Source organism: Apaloderma vittatum, unplaced genomic scaffold, assembly GCF_000703405.1.
Source record: "Apaloderma vittatum isolate BGI_N311 unplaced genomic scaffold, ASM70340v1 scaffold23793, whole genome shotgun sequence".
NCBI classification, from domain to species: domain Eukaryota; kingdom Metazoa; phylum Chordata; class Aves; order Trogoniformes; family Trogonidae; genus Apaloderma; species Apaloderma vittatum.
In genome coordinates, this window is record NW_009709059.1 from 25,003 (window position 1) to 42,861 (window position 17,859).

The 17,859-nt window shown below is 36.0% G+C and overlaps 1 protein-coding gene across 1 annotated transcript in view; it reads left to right on the forward strand.

Annotated features, from left to right (window-relative positions):
- NCKAP1 (NCK-associated protein 1) overlaps window positions 1-17,859 on the forward strand; it is a 59,506-nt gene that overhangs the window by 24,642 nt on the left and 17,005 nt on the right. The window contains exons 9-25 of the mRNA XM_009866791.1: window positions 1,078-1,215; window positions 1,926-1,974; window positions 2,391-2,547; window positions 3,154-3,210; window positions 3,750-3,846; window positions 4,078-4,184; window positions 5,306-5,438; window positions 6,916-6,997; window positions 7,423-7,481; window positions 8,278-8,423; window positions 8,924-9,056; window positions 10,753-10,872; window positions 11,170-11,309; window positions 12,460-12,591; window positions 15,053-15,271; window positions 15,606-15,736; window positions 16,124-16,221. Coding sequence (XP_009865093.1) covers window positions 1,078-1,215; window positions 1,926-1,974; window positions 2,391-2,547; window positions 3,154-3,210; window positions 3,750-3,846; window positions 4,078-4,184; window positions 5,306-5,438; window positions 6,916-6,997; window positions 7,423-7,481; window positions 8,278-8,423; window positions 8,924-9,056; window positions 10,753-10,872; window positions 11,170-11,309; window positions 12,460-12,591; window positions 15,053-15,271; window positions 15,606-15,736; window positions 16,124-16,221 — 1,998 coding nt within the window. The remainder of the gene's footprint in view (window positions 1-1,077; window positions 1,216-1,925; window positions 1,975-2,390; window positions 2,548-3,153; window positions 3,211-3,749; window positions 3,847-4,077; window positions 4,185-5,305; window positions 5,439-6,915; window positions 6,998-7,422; window positions 7,482-8,277; window positions 8,424-8,923; window positions 9,057-10,752; window positions 10,873-11,169; window positions 11,310-12,459; window positions 12,592-15,052; window positions 15,272-15,605; window positions 15,737-16,123; window positions 16,222-17,859) is intronic.

A 17,859-nucleotide genomic window follows, 5' to 3' on the forward strand; every position in this document is an offset into this window, starting at 1 on the left:
GTTATCGCCCAAATTTTTTAACATTTGATGTTGAGTTTTTTCCTGTTTTGAAGTCTCGATACTGGTTGTGCCCTTGAGATTTTTCTTAGTTTCCTTAAAACTTTTAAGATAGTCACTAGAAATTCAGTGAGTCTTCCAGCAGCTTCTCAAAGTGCTCTGAAGTGAAATACTGTTGAATACTTCTCATTTGTCTAAATAATCTTTAATTTCATTTTTTGTTACGCTTTCCTCTGCACAATTCTTGACATGCTAAGACTTGTTAAGGATCTCGCTGGTGATTAGTCTCTGCTTGTGCACATTTTAGCAAAGATAGTTCACTTTTCAGTATTGTCTTAGGCTCTTGTATTTAATAGTGGACCAATCCTTTCCCTTGAAATGTTTTGTAAAGCGATTTTTCAGTCTGTTTTTTTTTTGCTCTTCTGCTTATTCTGTGCTAGAGGTATAAATGGGGGTCAGGAATCCCCTCAGGCACTGTGCTCTAGAAACACACACTTAGGTTGCACTCTCTGCACTCTGGTGGAGCTGCACGCTTAAGTTGTCCTTTCATCATCTTGCTGCTTTGCAGTAAACCTGACAGTTGTTTAGTCCTTTAAATTAGCTTAAGCACATTGCTTGGGATTTTTTTGTCTGAGTGACTTTCTCTACTGGCATAATTCTTAGACCTGGCTCTGCAAGGACTCGTACAAGCACATGTATTAATGCAAAAGGCAAGGAAAAGGCATAGGACCACACTTACTTAGATAAGATTAATCTGCTCAGAATAATTGTAATTTGCTAGCAAAAAGGGAAGGATATGTTAAATGAAATGGCAGAGAAAGGAACAATACAGTAATTGGGATGCTTGAATAAATAGTGAATAAGTAGATGCAGTGGGTTTTAATATTAATTGCAGAACTAGTTCAGCAAAATGTTCTGATTATTATTAGTAGAAATGCTGAGAAAATGGCACCACTGATAAATTAGCACTTAGCTTATCTTGTGGTTGGAGTATGGTAGTTTCAATACACAGTTTGCAAAATAAGATAAAGGACTGAGTCTCGAGGACGTCTTCAAACTAATGATTGGTGGTCTTTTTAGTCGCTTTCAGATGCTCTGATTTCACTCCAGATGGTCTATCCTCGAAGAAATCTCTCAGCTGACCAGTGGAGAAACGCACAACTACTGAGCCTCATCAGTGCCCCCAGTACAATGCTTAATCCTGCACAGTCTGACACAGTATGGCCTTTTCATTTGCGTTACATGATAAAGTTAAGCAAGTTTTTCCATAAAGTAGTGGCGAGGAGGCTTCATTTGCTGTTTGTTTACATTTTATGGCTTTTAATCAGAGAAGTAAATAGGTGGCCTGGGAGACCTGAATACTTTAGTATGGGGAGGAAAAGTTTACTGTCATTAATTAAACTTTCTGTTGCGTTAGCCCGTGACCTCGTTTCTAGTATTTGATAATCAAAAAGTGAAGGGAAGCAATGTTAACTTCTACAGTGTAGAAGGAAGGAATCCTGTTTACTGTTTCCCACTTTTGTGGGCCCACAGGCTGAAAATTGTAACTGATGCTTCCTTAAAATTTTTAATATTTGCACTTGCTGCCTCATTCTGGAAAAAAAATCAAGTAGATGTCGTGATTTTTATGCACCTAAAACCTTTTGTTTTTAATTATTCTTAAATACTTTTGTTGAAACTAAGCATTTTTCAAAGTTTGTTTGCTGTTTCGTTCAAGGTATTGGAAGGTATGGAGGCTCATTTAGTGTTCAAACTCCCAGTTTCTAAAGGGATGAAACAGTGCCCTGTTGGTAATCAGCAGCAGTCTTCCACAATTCATTCAGCATTTAAGGCTTTATTTGTCCCTTTTTTCCTAAAAAGTACTTCTCATTAAATATACTGTGTTTTTCATGTAATTAATTTGCTACAAAGTACTGTTTTTTCAACAGATGCCATGTGAATACCTCTCTCTGGATGCAATGGAAAAATGGATCATTTGTGAGTAAAATATTCTGGAACAACTCATGGCTTTATTAAAAAAAATCAGCTAACATTTAAAAGATTAGTTGCTTTTCTATCCTGTATAAAAGCTGTTGTATTCAAATTAGATTCTAGAGAACTTGATTAACTGTACTTGAATTTATCATCCTTCACATGCGGTAAAGTTAGAATTCAGCATATGCTGCTGCAACAGAGTTCGTCACCAATTTACTCTGGGCTGACTGAAAGAGAGAGCTTTAATAATTCTGATGAAAATACCCCACACTATTCTAATGGAAGTATTTTTTTATATATAAAATGATGTTATCAATTAAACAGTTTATTATATAAGAGAAAATGCATAATGATCTCACTGTTGTCTCACTGTCTCTGCTCATCTGGCTTGTGACACACATCAATGTGAACTTTTGAAGTTGGATTTATTTTGTGCCATGGAATCCTAAATAGTGATGCTACAGCTTTGAACCTTTGGAAGCTTGCACTTCAAAGCAGCTCATGCTTGGCTCTGTTTCGAGATGAAGTATTCCATATCCACAAAGCTGCAGAGGACTTGTTTGTAAACATACGAGGGTAAGTTTTCATTCTCTTTTTCTCCTTTCAGAACCTCGTTTAAAGTGTGATTTCCTGAAGAACTGCTTTGAAAATGTTACCTCTACTTGTTATAAGTTTTGCTTCCGGATAGTCAGTCCACAAATATTTGGGCTTAGTATCTTGACTGTTTCTCTAACACGCAACTTTCAGGAGTCTGATTTCGTAACCACGATGCCTTTTTTTATCTCAGTTCTGAAAAAGTCTGGCTGAATCAGTCTCCAAAATGGCAAAAGTTAAAATTAATGATCTCACCCACACACATCTTAATCTAGTGAAGAGAAATGATGTCATGAATGTAGAGTTTGCTTGAAAGACTGTATCTATCTGCCATTGTCTCTGCAATATATCATGTGAAAACTCAGAGACAAAGTTGAGACCTCTACCAGTGAACACTGGTATCGAGTGTTTTGATTTGGTTACCCAGTTTTGGCATTTAGCTCTGATCAGGGAAACAAGTCTCGTGGGAGCTTCTTGCCATATCCTGCTTGCTGTGTGTGGCATTGCAGCTCCTCTCAAGTCCCGTCAGCTCCTACTTAATTGCACTACTGATACTTATTACCATATTGGGTTGTTTTTCACTTGCAGCTACAACAAGCGTATTAATGACATCAGAGAGTGCAAAGAAGCTGCTGTTTCGCATGCGTAAGTGTTTTACAAAGTTTTCCTGACTGATTTTTGTGGTGGTTTTCTTGATTGGTTGTAAAGAGTGTGTAAACAAGATTTGTTGAATGCTGAATTAATAGTGTGTTTTGAAATGCGATTGTGTGCTTAGTGTTCTTGTAAATCTGCACTTGCTTAATGTCATTATCAATTTAACTTCCCAAGTTTTAGATTATTTTTCACATTATCAGAATAGAAGTATTTAGTTTGCACTCGTTTCTTTTTGTCTATTTACTTGAAATGAATGCAAATTAAATGGAAATGTTGTAGTGGAGTCAAATGCTCATCACAGAACAGGAGAAAATAACTTGATTTGGAAATTTAACCATGCTTCAGAATATACAGAGTTGGTGATGGGATGCCAATTTTAATTGAATTGCACCCTTCAAAGGATTGAACTTCTGGCATTGGAATAACATGAGCTGCCTATGCTTGGGCTTAAATACTTGGAAAAATGAAATGTTCTGTTGTTAACATTGTTAACACAGTGGATGATGTCTTGGTTTGTTCTTTTGATCCAGCGGTTCCATGCACAGAGAGAGACGCAAGTTTTTGCGTTCTGCACTCAAAGAACTGGCTACTGTCCTGTCTGATCAGCCAGGCCTGTTGGGTCCCAAGGTAGTTACAGTTCTTACCTTTCGGATTTATGCAATTTTGCTGTGTGTTTCTCAATGATAATATCACATTTAGTTTTGTTTTTTGGGGGGGAAATCCACACGCTTTACTCTCAGAGAAAACCTACTTAGATTTTAAGATTCTTTGGGTTTAGAGACTAGTTGCCTCTTAGTGTGCGCAAGCTGTCAAACTGGTGTATACACATTAAGCTTGTGAACAATTTTTGTTTTTCAGGCGCTTTTTGTATTTATGGCGTTATCCTTTGCTCGTGACGAAATTATTTGGCTTCTTCGTCATGCAGATAACATGCCAAAGAAGAGCGCAGATGATTTCATAGATAAGTATGTTAATTTTTAGTGTGATACTTGAAATGTTTATGAGAATTTCAGTTTAAATGCACTTGAAGGCAAGAGAATCTCAGAATATGGCTATATGGAAGAATTGGGACTGTTCAGAAAACCTTTACTTTAGAATATTAAGTTTCCCATCAAAACAGAAGACTAGAAGTATTGTATTAGAATTTCTAAGTTTTATGCTTTTTTTCCTTTGAGTAAGCAAAAATAAAGCTTATTGTGCGTCTTCAGTGTTAACTGATTTTGTATTGAGCAGATCGGTGCAAGGAGGGGGGGGAAGCTATCAAAAAGTTATTGTTTTGTAGAATGTCTTCTGTATTGTAGCAAAACTATCTTTTAAATCAGGTAAGATTTATGTATGTAGTATATCATTTGTGCCATTATAAACAGAAGGTAAAAATGGGATTACAAGATCTTACGAATTTGGATAGGCAGAAGGTGACTAGTTGTGTTCGAGATGTTCTTAAGATTATTGAATGCAAGATTTAACTGAAAGTCTGTGTATTGACTGCAGGAATTTAAGCAAGTGACAATCACAAGGTCATTTCTAGAGCTGAAGTAAGCAAACCTTGCGTTTTCTTCGCTATATTTAGGTGCTGGGGATTGATAGAGGTCTGAGAGCCCCTCTAAAACAACCTGTGCATGTATTTAAGCATCCTTATTGTTAAAAAAAAAAGAGGAGTAGCAGTATACTTTTTAGATTTAACCAGTTTGTGAGAAAAACATTTTTTCAAATTGATCATTACGGAAGAAGGGCTTCTTATTCAAAAAAATAAATGAATAGTGATATAAACCTTTGAGGACTGCTGTGATGGTATCCTGTTTTGGATTTTACCTTGCAGAGAAAATTAACTATGTAAACTCATTTTTACAATGTTAAGAAATATTTCCATATTAATATTTCACAATATCAATAATATAATTTTTTCTAGTTTAATATTTCATGTTATTTCATTCTCTTACAAGTAATATTTTATATTCATATTAATAATAGTTTTTAAAGCACTGTATAGGAGGAAATCTCCTTGGGAAGCATTCCACTGATAGCAGTTTGTCTTATTAGTTTGGGTGGGTCATCTTTGTAAGCTTTTCCTTGTTTTCTTGCCCAGACACATAGCCGAGCTGATATTCTACATGGAGGAGCTCAGAGCACACGTGCGGAAATACGGACCAGTGATGCAGAGATACTACGTACAGTATCTCTCTGGCTTTGATGCAGTGGTCTTAAATGAGCTCGTTCAGGTATGGCAAGACTCTGCCCTTGGGTTTTCAAATACAAACTTTAAAAAGGGCTTTTTGTCCAAAATGACACTATGAAACACATCCCGGTTTGTGGATTTTGATGAACATGATGGAATAGGGCAAATTAACTTACTGTTGTTCTGGGATTTAGAGTTGGACATGTGGTTGCTACATGAATACCTAAATGTTACTAAGCAAGGTTATGTTTAGAGATGATGAAACAGGCACAGCCACTGAAGGAGCATTGTAGAAGCTTTTTCTGATTTAGCCTGAGAAAGCGATGATGGATTTTCTGAACTGATCTGGTTTGATTCCCTAGTGACCACCAGATGGAGCACAGATTTTGTGACTAGGTCAGGTGCTCAAACTTGACAAGTTTGTTCTGTAAACTTTTGTCTTGTGATCAAAAAATATTTTCACACTTCAAGCACCGCACTAGTTACCAGAAACTGGAACTTAGGTACTCTACTGTTTATTCAAACCAACTGTTTAAACAGTTTAAATACTGGTTTGTAACACTGTTTAAATTATTACATGTAACTAAATCCTTGGGTTTAGTTTCAGTACTAAAATAACTCTATTTGAGCTTTTTTGTTTATAAGACTATATACTTGCATGTTAAGAAATTTTATTAGGGTGACATAATTAAGTATTTCTAACATTTGTTATCGATTCCTAGGAAATTATTTTCTAGATTTAGTGAATGACTTTGGAATGCTGTGCAAGTCGCACAAGTGATCTGTGTTTAGCTAGGATAATCCTTAGGATCAAACTAAAATAAGGAAAAAAAAATATACTGAGTTGTATCAAGTGCAAGACTAGACAAACAATTTAGTGATAATTTGATTTTTTTCAGCCTGTAGATTAAAATGTCAGTCATAAGTGGCATCGTGAGAAACTTTTGTATTGTATGATTTAATAGAAATATGGTCTTATCAGTTCCTGAAAGTGCTTTTTCCTGTACTGGTATGTTTTGTAAAATTTGAAAACTTATTTCAGGTGGTATTGATCACTGAAGTCAATGTTAATAAAAAAACTGTTGAGAGCAGACTTTGTGGAAAGCAAAGTGATACTGATGTGGGCTCTGTTACATCCTGCCATGACCAAATTTTCCTTGCAGACACATCAGGTGCCGGTAGAGGTCAGGAAAAATTTTGATGTCTGATGAATACCAGGAAAAAGTTTGGTGTCCCTTTTGTAAATGATTACAGCCTGAAAATGCGGGGGCACGTTTACTGACAGATTTTTCTGCTTTGAGCAGATGTTGGTTTGGAAGGAAACTTTCCTAGGTGTTTGTCATCAACCAGTCAAGTAAAAAGTGAAAGGTGTTAAATAGCACTTTGAAATATTGTATCAGTTAAGTTGCGTTGTGTAAATTTTTGTACCTTTTGGAGTATAGCTCGTAAGTTGGGCATGGGTATTGATGTGGCTTTATAAACCAAGTTTGAAATAATAATAGCAACAACATTTATTTTAGAATCTTTCAGTGTGCCCGGAGGATGAATCTATCATCATGTCCTCTTTTGTAAACACAATGACTTCACTAAGCGTGAAACAGGGTAAGTTTAAATGAACTTGGGAAAATGGTAACAGAATGGCAGATTTCTCTGGAAAGCTTCATGGCTTTTTGTTTCATGCGATCAGTAGAAGCAGAAAACTTGCATGAATTTGTTCCCTGGTTTCTCTTTTGTTAGGGTGTCTGCTTCTTCTTGTGTGTCCCTTTTCCGGGACAGCTTCACACAGAGCTATTGGGAAGTAATCCTACTCTTTAATTTAGAAAACATGTTACATGTGTTTTCATGCATGTATTTTAATTCCCACTAGTTTGGCTCTTTTAGATTGAAGTTTTTAGTTAAAAGTATGAGGTTCAGTACTCAAATGATTTTTGAGTACTTTAGGGTGTTTTAGAAAGTCTGATGTAGTGTATCTGAATTTGTAGTTGTTTTCCTAAAGGTTTTATGTTCTGTATTTTTCCTTGATGCAGTTGAAGATGGAGAGGTATTTGACTTCAGAGGAATGAGATTAGATTGGTTTAGGTTGCAGGTAAGACATTGTAAATATGCATGACACTTCACTAACATCAAACCAAAATGTTAATGAATTATTGCTTTTCAAGATTGCTCTCACACTGCAAGTGTATGACAGGCTATCTACGAATAACCTACTCTTTTAAAAATGAAACAAATGCTGAAGCAGATAGTTTGCCATGTTTTGATGAAACTTTGCCTGCAGTGCATGCTTCCTGCAAATCATGCTTCCTGCAAATCATTCTTTGGGTTGTTTAGAACTGTTCAGAAATGCAGTGTGTTGAGGATGAGCAGGTTACTGGCAGCCATGTGCTGTGCGAAGCGTGATCCAGCCTGCCCGGCCAAAGGGAAGGTAGAGACTGGTCAGTGAGATCAATAACAGGATCTTCAGCTGACTTAGTAAAGGGAGGAGAACTGTTTAGACTGTAAATCAGTTGTCTCAAGATTAAATAGGCATGTTGTTTTCATATTTTTGAAATATACTTTTTTTTTTTTTGCTTGCTCACTTTCCAAAGCCCGATAGATGAAGTGGGGGATCACAAGTGCATGTTTGTGTTCTGTCAGTGCATTTGATCTACAGCCAACTGTGAATTGGTTTCATATTCAGATGATGTTGGGGAACTTCACTGAAATGCAGTTTGCTTATCTTAAGCTGTAGTGGAAAGATGAAACAGTCTATCCGTGGTCTTTAAGTACACAGCTGTCGTACGCATAGCAGAGGCAGTATTTAACATTTGTGTTGGGCAGCAGCAGTGGAATTTGCGAAAAAGCAGCTGTAGATATAATGTAAAATTTCTCTTGTATCTTTCCAGGCCTACACCAGTGTTTCTAAAGCTTCACTTAGTCTTGCAGACCATAGAGAACTAGGAAAAATGATGAACACAATCATTTTCCATACAAAAATGGTAGATTCTTTGGTGGAGATGTTGGTTGAAACCTCAGATCTTTCTATATTTTGGTATGTTACTAACATGACTGTAGAAGTTTTTTATTATTTACTGTTTGGTTTGTCCTTGCAAGTGTAATTTTTAAAAAATAAAGTTTTGGGGAAGATAGGCCACTGGGAATATCAGTTAGAATTTCTGCTTTCCATCAAGTAAGTTTGATAAAGGTCCTTCTGAAGATCTGTCAGAGATTGTTCAGGTAGTCACATGATTGATCTGGGGTCATTTGCAGATTCTTCCTTGATACATTTCTGCAAAAGGTGCAAGTTTTTGCAGCGCCTGTGTGGCAGCAGTTAGAATAAAAATATGATAATGCTAATAATAATAGAGAGATGCAAGTAAAATGCATAAGTGAATTTAGAAAATAAATTTCTTTGAAAGCATGATGCAGTTTTTTGCTACAAGTTTTATAATTGCAAATGTGACACTAATAGCATGTTTGATTTATGTGAAGTAGACTTTATTTGCAGCAAAACTATGTATATATTCCATTTAAATGTCTGTTTCTCATCAGTTTTTATAGTCGTGCTTTTGAGAAGATGTTTCAGCAGTGTTTGGAGCTTCCCTCTCAATCAAGATACTCAATTGCATTCCCACTGCTCTGTACTCATTTTATGAGCTGTACCCATGAACTGTGCCCCGAAGAGGTAATTTTTAAATGTATCATCTTAGTTACTTTCATCTCTTGTTTAAAGTAGGGAGGACTAGAGCTGAAAACTGCAAGGGCGAGTATGCTACAGCAATGTAAGGTTCAAGTGGGGAGAGTGGTGAAAACGGAAGTAAAACAAGTAGATCCCTTCTTATGTGATTCCTCACCCATAAATTCAAAATCCTTTTCTGAAGTGAGTAAGCATTATTATCTTTAAAGATAGTTTAAACTAAGGCACAAAGGTTCAGTGACTTTTCTGGGGTTATTCCAGCTTAGATGATAATAAATTCCATATGCCTGTTAAACCTTAAAAGCAACATTTTTTTTCCTTTTCAAATGGTTTATAAGCTCATAATTAGAAAATGAAATATGAAATTGGGAGCTTGGTATGACATTATAAATAGTGTTTCCTCAAAAAATCTTAGGTGATTTACAGTATTGTGCAAGCATTCATTTTGTAAGATCTGGGTAATGCAAGTCCTCTTTGATTAGAATTAGAAATGAAAAAATGCACAATATTGTTTTAAGAAATGGACCCTTTGTTATTTTGGTTCTGAGGAAATTCTTTCTATTTTTGTTAAAATGAAATAGATCCTTTAGTACATTTCGTGTATGTCCATTGACTTAGGATTACTCTGGGGCTTAACCTAGCCAATTTTGTGCAGTGCTCATTGAAAGTTTTTTTTCGTTCTTAACAATGCTCATCTGAAACAATTAGATGAATAAGATCTACTGTAATATGCACGAAGTGGGTTTTCCTTATTTAAATATTAGTTCCTCTTCTTCTGAGTTTCATCTCAGTATATATCTGTATCCTTAGTTTCCCCATCTACTTTGCTTTAAACTGCTGCAAACTCCACTTACACTAGACAGCCACTAAAACGCTTCCAGGAACACTTCCCTTCAGGGCAAGAGATGTCTTTCAGGACAATTACAGCAACAGTAAGGAATCAGTAGCCACAGTCCGCTGTGTGCTAGTTACTGTGAATTCAGCTATGCCAAGCACGTTTTGCCCCAGCCAGCAAGAACTTTGAATTCAGTATCTGGATTGTATGTATTGGTAACTATCACAATTTTGGAAAAATAAGCTTTGCTGTGCTGGGTACAATGTGTGCTAGTGTGGCTGTCAGAAAGTAAGCATTAGTGGTGAAAGAGGGATTTCAGTGAGACAGAGGCTGTGCTTGTGCAGATCCAGTGTCAAAAGAAATTAATTCAGAAATTAATGCAGCAGGGCTTCATTATTGACTTTTTGAGGGGCATGAATGACAGTGTGCTTTCTCTAAAGCTTGAGTTGCATGCTCCTTATGGTACTGATACAAATTAGTGAAGAGGAGATTTACAGAAAGTGTGAGTATGGAACATGATAAAGTAGATTCAGTCAAAATTAAACCTGAAAATCTACTTGTCAATCTGTTTTGCCTCCTTTTAAAAAAATATTTTGCAAAATATAATAAGCAAAATACTTTTAACAATAATATGCCATGTCAGTAGCTTTGAAAATGTCATGGTTCAAGATGTCTTTAAAAAAATCCTGGAGCTCAGATTATTAAGACTAATTTTTTTTGTTATTATTTCTCATACCCTAGTTCTATGCTCTAGTGAACTGTTGTATGCAGTATAGTATTTCTTGTGTGAATATGTTGGACTGATGGGAAACTAAAAATCAGACCTCCTTTTTTTTTGTTCTTTATCAGCGACATCATATCGGAGATCGTAGTCTTTCCTTGTGTAACATGTTCTTGGATGAAATGGCTAAGCAAGCTCGAAATCTTATCACAGACATTTGCACGGAACAGTGTACGCTGAGTGATCAGGTGAGCGTCATTGTGTCTTTTAATTCTTCTCGAGAGTTTTTCTATGTTTAACTTTCTAAATTTTTCTAGGTCTATTTCCTGTTCACTTTTTTTTTTCCTATTTCGGGCAAGTTTTCTGTTTATAAAATAGAATGTGATTTGGTGAAGTTTTTACTGTTAGAATTGTGTAGTTAGTAGCCAAAGAAAGAATGTGTTACTTATGTGAAGTCTCCACTTGGACCATAAGCTTATTTTGTATCTCATGGCTGCTAAAAATTGGATTTTAATTTGGACAGACTGTTTCTTTTCGTTTACTAGTTGTTGCCAAAGCACTGTGCCAAAACCATCAGTCAAGCAGTGAATAAAAAGTCGAAAAAACAAACTGGAAAGAAAGGAGAACCTGAAAGGGAGAAACCAGGAGTAGAAAGCATGAGGAAAAACAGATTGGTTGTGACAAAGTAAGCCACCTCTTCTGTTCCTTTCACCTTGATTCCTAAGTCAAACCATGTGTACTTTACATATTGAATTGTTCTTCCTTCATTTATTTGAGTTTAATTGACTGTAAATACGACAACTCTGTAGTTTAGGATCATATGGTCCTTCTGTAGCTTGTATAGAGACTGAATTCTGTTACATAGAGCAGGAGGAATGTGTATCTCTTGAATTTATCCCCTCGGCTGTTTCCTTTTCTGAGCAGAAAGGACCACCGTGATGCAGCTAAGTTTCCTGTATATTGTATTAAGTTGGGAGTCCAAGGTGTGGATGGCATTTTTGGTTCTGCCTCGCTTTAACACTTTTGCTGCTGGGATGGAGTTGGGGCTCCAGTGAGGGTGCCAGCTGGGGGAGTCTTCCTTGTTTAGTGGCTGTAGAAAAATTGAAATTTCCAGCAAATCAATAACAAAAATAAAAAAAAAACCACCTGAAAGAGATAAGAGGCAAGATGAATAAGTAGAGTTTGGGGTGTATGAGATGATAGGGCAGGAAAAGATAGAAGGTAATTATTTGGAGAGATCAGAGGACAAAGCAGTAGAGTGGTGAAAGTATGAAGAGGAAGGAAGTTAAGAAAGGGAAATGATAAATGTTTAGTGTTGTGGCTGGGAGTGCCAAAGCACACACACAGGCTGCTGGAAGGGAAGTGGTTTTCCTGCAGTTGCGATGACCAAACATCAGAGAACTGTAAAGATTAGAGAAGTTGTGGGGAGAAAAACCTCACTTATAGCTTATGATTTCCTCCCCCAATATTTTTAGATTTTTAGTACTGACTAGTTGCAAACATTACTTCTAATGCTTAGTTCAGTTAGGGGAAAAAAGACCTTAACAGGCTGCTCTTTTCAATGAAAAAATATACATATTATGTATTAAATATATATAGGAAAATACATCTTGCATCTCTGTGTGTGATGCAGATCTGTGTGCAGTTGTAGGACGTGTTCTTACCCAAAATACTGTTTTTTAAATAAGCTAGAAAAGTATCTCAAACAGAAAAAGATATGAAAGGTAGAGTTAGAGCCGTACCTGTTCTTGGGGCTTGTGCTTTCCATGATAATGGATACTTAGATTATATTAAATTAAATATTTTTCTTGATTTCTTGTTGTCTGTTCTTAAAGCCTGGACAAACTGCACACTGCACTTTCTGAGCTCTGCTTCTCAATCAATTATGTACCCAACATGGTGGTTTGGGAACACACGTTTACCCCAAGAGAGTATTTAACATCTCACCTGGAGATCCGCTTTACCAAGTAAGAAATATTGTAAAGTCTTGTATGCATATACAGGACAAGTCTTTGCTGATTTGATGTTGAAAATATTGTGCACTTACAACATAGAACTAGTTATTAAAGGTGGATTGAGAAACTCAAGTCCAATTCTGACTAAAATGACAATTGTTATACTTGTAAACAAACACGATTGTTAGTTCCATTTTAAAACAAAATATATTGAAATGCCTGTCACCTGTTTAACAGTCTTATCCTGCAAGTTTTCTAACTTGCTGAAATGAAATCAGTAAATCATAACTCAAGACCTGACAAAGCCAACTGAAACTGTATTTTAATTACTTCTTTTTTTTTTCCCTCCATTAAAATAAAAAGTGTTGCCACATGATACTCCTCTCTCTTCTTAGACCTTCCCATCGTTATTTACAGAGAGGCAAATGGCAACTTGTGGAGAGGACTTAATATTCAAACAGCTAACTATCCTAGTTATATTTTATGCCAAGGATTACTAGTTATGTACTTTAAGCAGGGTCTAAAAACTTAGTAAGTTTTAATCATCAAGACATAATATTAGGTGACCTGAGCACTCTGACTATCAAGTAAGACAAGGTGGTGTAAATGTGAAGATAACTTCCTAACTTTATCAGAAGTCAGCTGTAATCTAAGTTTATGAACTTAGACCAGTGTTGGTCAGTTGTGCTTATTTTTTTTTTATATTTGGTGGGCAATGGATTTTCAGAGACTGCTTTCTTTTTTCTTGCCTCGTGAGAGAAATGAGAGTTTTTAGAGAAGCAGAGTAAACGTTCAATTTATAATCATCTTTCAGATATTCAAGTGACATTTCTTCCTAAGGTTGCAGTTTACCTTTAAATAAACTGTCAGTGTTCAATGTTAAAAGTTTTTTTTTAACCATTTTAACCTGCTCTGTTTCATGTATGATTGGACTGGAGCTTATTATTATGCCACTTAATACTGATTTTGGTTTGATTTGAAAACAAAAGAGGGACTGTCTCAGAAATAAACTTGTGAAAGTAGACTTCATTACACGTTTCAAAGCAACAGCAAACATGTTACTTGAATAAGATGATGTTCTCCTCCCAAATAACTCATCGTGTTCACCTCTGAAGAAGGTGCAAAAATCTACCAATTTCTTCTTTTTTGTTTGTTTGTTCTTTTTCTTTGTTGCTGTTCTGCCTTTGAAAAGTTGCATACCACTCTGAAAGTCTCGAACCACTATAAGCCTAAGATGAAAGCTACAACCACTAAGACAACTTTGTTTGCTTTAAGACCCCCTTGACAGAGTTTGCTTGAGGGCCTGGTTTCAGTGAGAACCAGTGTCCATCTCCGGTAAAAGGGACCGTGTACACTCTTTTGTGCAGTTCTGGTCTAGCTTGAAAGCTACCCTGAGGTATAGGATGTCTATTAATAGAAACGTGATTTTATTTACAGTGAGAATTCGGATAAATCAAAGTAGGTCCTGCAATTTCTTGACTTCTTGATTAAAGATAGAAAGCACTGTGTCAGCTAAAGGGAGGTTGTTTTTTTTTTTTAGTAGTAGTATTCTTATTTATTTACTCAATACACAAATTTTTAAAATTGTGTGTACAAAGAAAAGTGAAGCTTTCCTACCAAATGATACAAAAATACTTGCTTTTTATCTGTTTACAAGATAATTGCTGAGAGGCATTAGCTGTTGAAAGCAGAGCTTCTGATAACATTCTTGGAAAGTTATTTAGTTAAAATTTAATTTAAAATGGAAGCATGCTCTAGGAAAGCTGTCTGTAATGCAAAGCAGATGAGATCTTTCAAGAAAATTTTGAGACCTTTTTTTAATACTACGTGAGCTGAGGCAGAAAGGAGAGAGATTAAATGGTGTGGTCTCAAATTTTATGCACTCATACAGAAGATATAGTTAATAACACAAAAAGACATGCCTTTAAATACTTATGGAAAGGAACAGAAGATAGAAGTTTTGCTTTGAATATTTTCATTTCATACTTAGATGATTTTTTTACAGATACTTCAAACTAATACTGTGACAGCAACTTTAGTCAAAGAATTTTTGCCTTGGTTAATATGCTTTCAACACTGTAACACATCATTACTCTTGCATTTACCAGAAGTTTTGCCTTTTAAAAGACTTACTTACTTACCAAAGTAGTTGTAATATGTTTCTTCCACACTGTGGATTTCCCTTCATACATGGGGGGGAAAAAAAAAGCTTTATTTAAAAAATGCTCACTGAGTATTCTTACAGTCTCATTAAATTTTTGCTGGAACTGCAAATACAGTTGTCTTTGACATCTAGAACTATTTTTAAAAGTGCTGGTGTAGTGTGTGCCTTGATTAGAGTTTTATGCTTGCAGACTGGAGAAGTAGTCAGATTAAAGCTTTGAATATAAAATTACTTTTTTAGCTGCATCTTTGTCTGTGTTCAGTTTTACTAATAAATGCAATTTATTTGTTTCCATTTTTTTCCTTAAAGGTCAATTGTTGGAATGACTATGTATAATCAAGCAACACAAGAGATTGCAAAGCCTTCAGAGCTGTTAACCAGTGTAAGAGCCTATATGACAGTCCTCCAGTCAATAGAAAATTATGTACAGATCGACATTACACGAGTATTTAACAACGTTCTGCTTCAGCAAACCCAGCATTTAGATAGTCATGGTGAGCCAACCATTACCAGTCTGTACACAAATTGGTAAGTAATCATATGAACACTTGCTACAAGTTTTTTATATTATTTTATTTAATGAAAAATCTAGAATTTAAGAAATTGAGTTGTTTGAAATTTTCATAAGTTTCCAACTTCACAAGTTTACTTCTCCTTGTATCTGTTGAAAGTACTTTAAGGCTTGCCTGTTGTGAAACTCACTTTTTGTACGGGAGAGTTGTAAAATAAGATCCAGAGATCAGTTGAGCTATGAAAATAAAACTTCAGTGTATAACCTTTGCTGTCCTTTGTCACACACATCTGTACAGAGTATCTCTGAGCATGTATCTTTTCATCTAAAACATTCTCCTTTTCTGATAAGGTATTTGGAAACTTTGCTACGGCAAGTCAGCAATGGTCACATAGCCTATTTTCCAGCCATGAAGGCATTTGTGAATTTGCCTACAGAAAATGAATTGACGTTTAATGCTGAGGAATACTCTGACATATCAGGTAAACTTTGATGTTTCTGCTAAATGTTTGTGAGGGTAGTTACTGTGTGCTTGAGTAACTGCAATAACAGCAACTCTTAGCATGTTCTTTTATAGACAGCATTTGTTAACCTTCGCTAGTATTTTAAGTATGTTTTATTTGTGCTGCCTGTATGTCTTGAGAGAGCTTGCTTTTCCTGTTTTTGGTCAAAGTAGAGTTTTTGCATTTAACCTACAAGGATAGCCGTACAATGTTGGTGGCGGCTGTTATTATGACGTAAGTTCTTGCATCTAAAATTCTGTTTTATGGTTACATACTTCTGTGATTAAAACAGCATTGCTAGATACAAGATAGGCATCAAATAGCTGAAGGAATGTTTGAAGGAAAACAGTTTGTTTTATTTCTCAGAAATGAGAGCCCTTTCTGAACTTCTGGGACCATATGGCATGAAGTTCCTAAGCGAAAGCCTGATGTGGCACATTTCGTCACAGGTTGCTGAGCTTAAGGTAACCTTGGGGAACTGGTGGGTGGGAAGCCGGGTAGTTTTCTATTGAAGCTTACTTTGGGATATTTAATAGCTGTGCTCCTGCTTGCCATCTTTTTGAAATGACTGCATCAAACTATAAAGCTGTGAATTTTACTCTTCTTTCACAGTGCACTTGTACATGTAGGGCGCATACATCCCACGTTCTTCAAGAGCTGAATGGGCAGGACTTCATGCAGACTCTGTTGATTTCTGTGTTAGATACCTTAAGTTAGGGGTCAAGTCTCTTTTTATCATTAGTGGGAGGAGGAATGTTTTTCAAGATCTGCAGGGGCATGCAAAGTGCTTACCCAAGTCTGTCGACTCCCAAAACTTAGCACAAAAATCTCAAATGTATCTTAGTCATCTGTAAGGACTTTATTTTTCACGTGTGTTAGTATCTCTTGTTCAGTTTACAAGAATAGGAGACTTCAGGTCTTTTTTTCTTTGTTAGTTTTCCTTGGTTTTAGACACATCTTTCCCTCTGGCTGAACAGTCTCCATTTATTATACCTGTCTGTATTCTCATAAATAAACCTTATACCTACAGTGACACAAACAAATGATACAGCTGGTGGTATGAAGAAAAAATGGGAAGTACAGGCATGTCAAGGAAGCTAGTGGCATGTATGTTTAAAGCAAAGAACAATAACAGGGAAAGCACTTAGTGCTTATCTAATTAACTCTTTTACTATTTTCCCAGCATAGTTACACTACTAAACTGTCACTAATTGGCATATATTTGCTTTTCATATGACTTAGTCTTTTAGTGTCATTTCCAAATTTAATTCCAAGTTGTAATTACACCTCGCTTTCAATTTATTTAACCACTAATTACAATACTAAGTTTCTCGTAACTATTAACGTGTGCTATATTTTTAAAAAATGTACATGCATACTTATGAGATATAAGGAACTTTCATTTTTTTCTTCAACAGCAACTTATTATTGCCATACCAGGCCTTTAAAAGTGTGTGTTTTTAATATATCCCATGTTACAGTTTCAAAGATCTTGTTCTCTCCGTAAACACTCAGTGCTGCTAGGATCTGTGATGCCCTGAAAGATTAGTAGCCTGTAATTCAATGCCATAGCTTAAGGAGAAGGGCTGTTCACACTTTCCAAGCTGCCACAGGAGCAAGCAGCTGACCTGAGTGACCAGCAGGACGTGGTCACTGATTCCTTATTCCCATTCCAATTTTTGAGTGTTAGGATGAGACTTTTCGGGTGAGAACGCCATGGTTTTAAGGTTAAATTCTGTAACTTATGCACAAAGTTTCAAGTAAAACGCAAAGGCATTAGGCAGATGTTTGTTGGTCATTGCTTTTATTCGTCCACTTACTGTGGAATTGTCATACTGCCTCAAAATCAGCACAGTTTATATTTTTGATTTTTGGTGGTTTGGGTTTTTTTAAAGTTACTTTAAGTTGTCTCTGAGGTTTGTTGTTTTCTGATACTGCTAAGGATAAGCAGAACATAATGTAGATCTCCATCCACATGACTACATACTTGGAGGAAAAAAATCAAGTGGTAAAATGTTCATCTCCTTGGCTGAGGTGCAGTTGGCTTAGCAAGAGAGCACTGAGAAACATCTGGGTTTGGAGGAAGGAAGCAATGAGAGGAG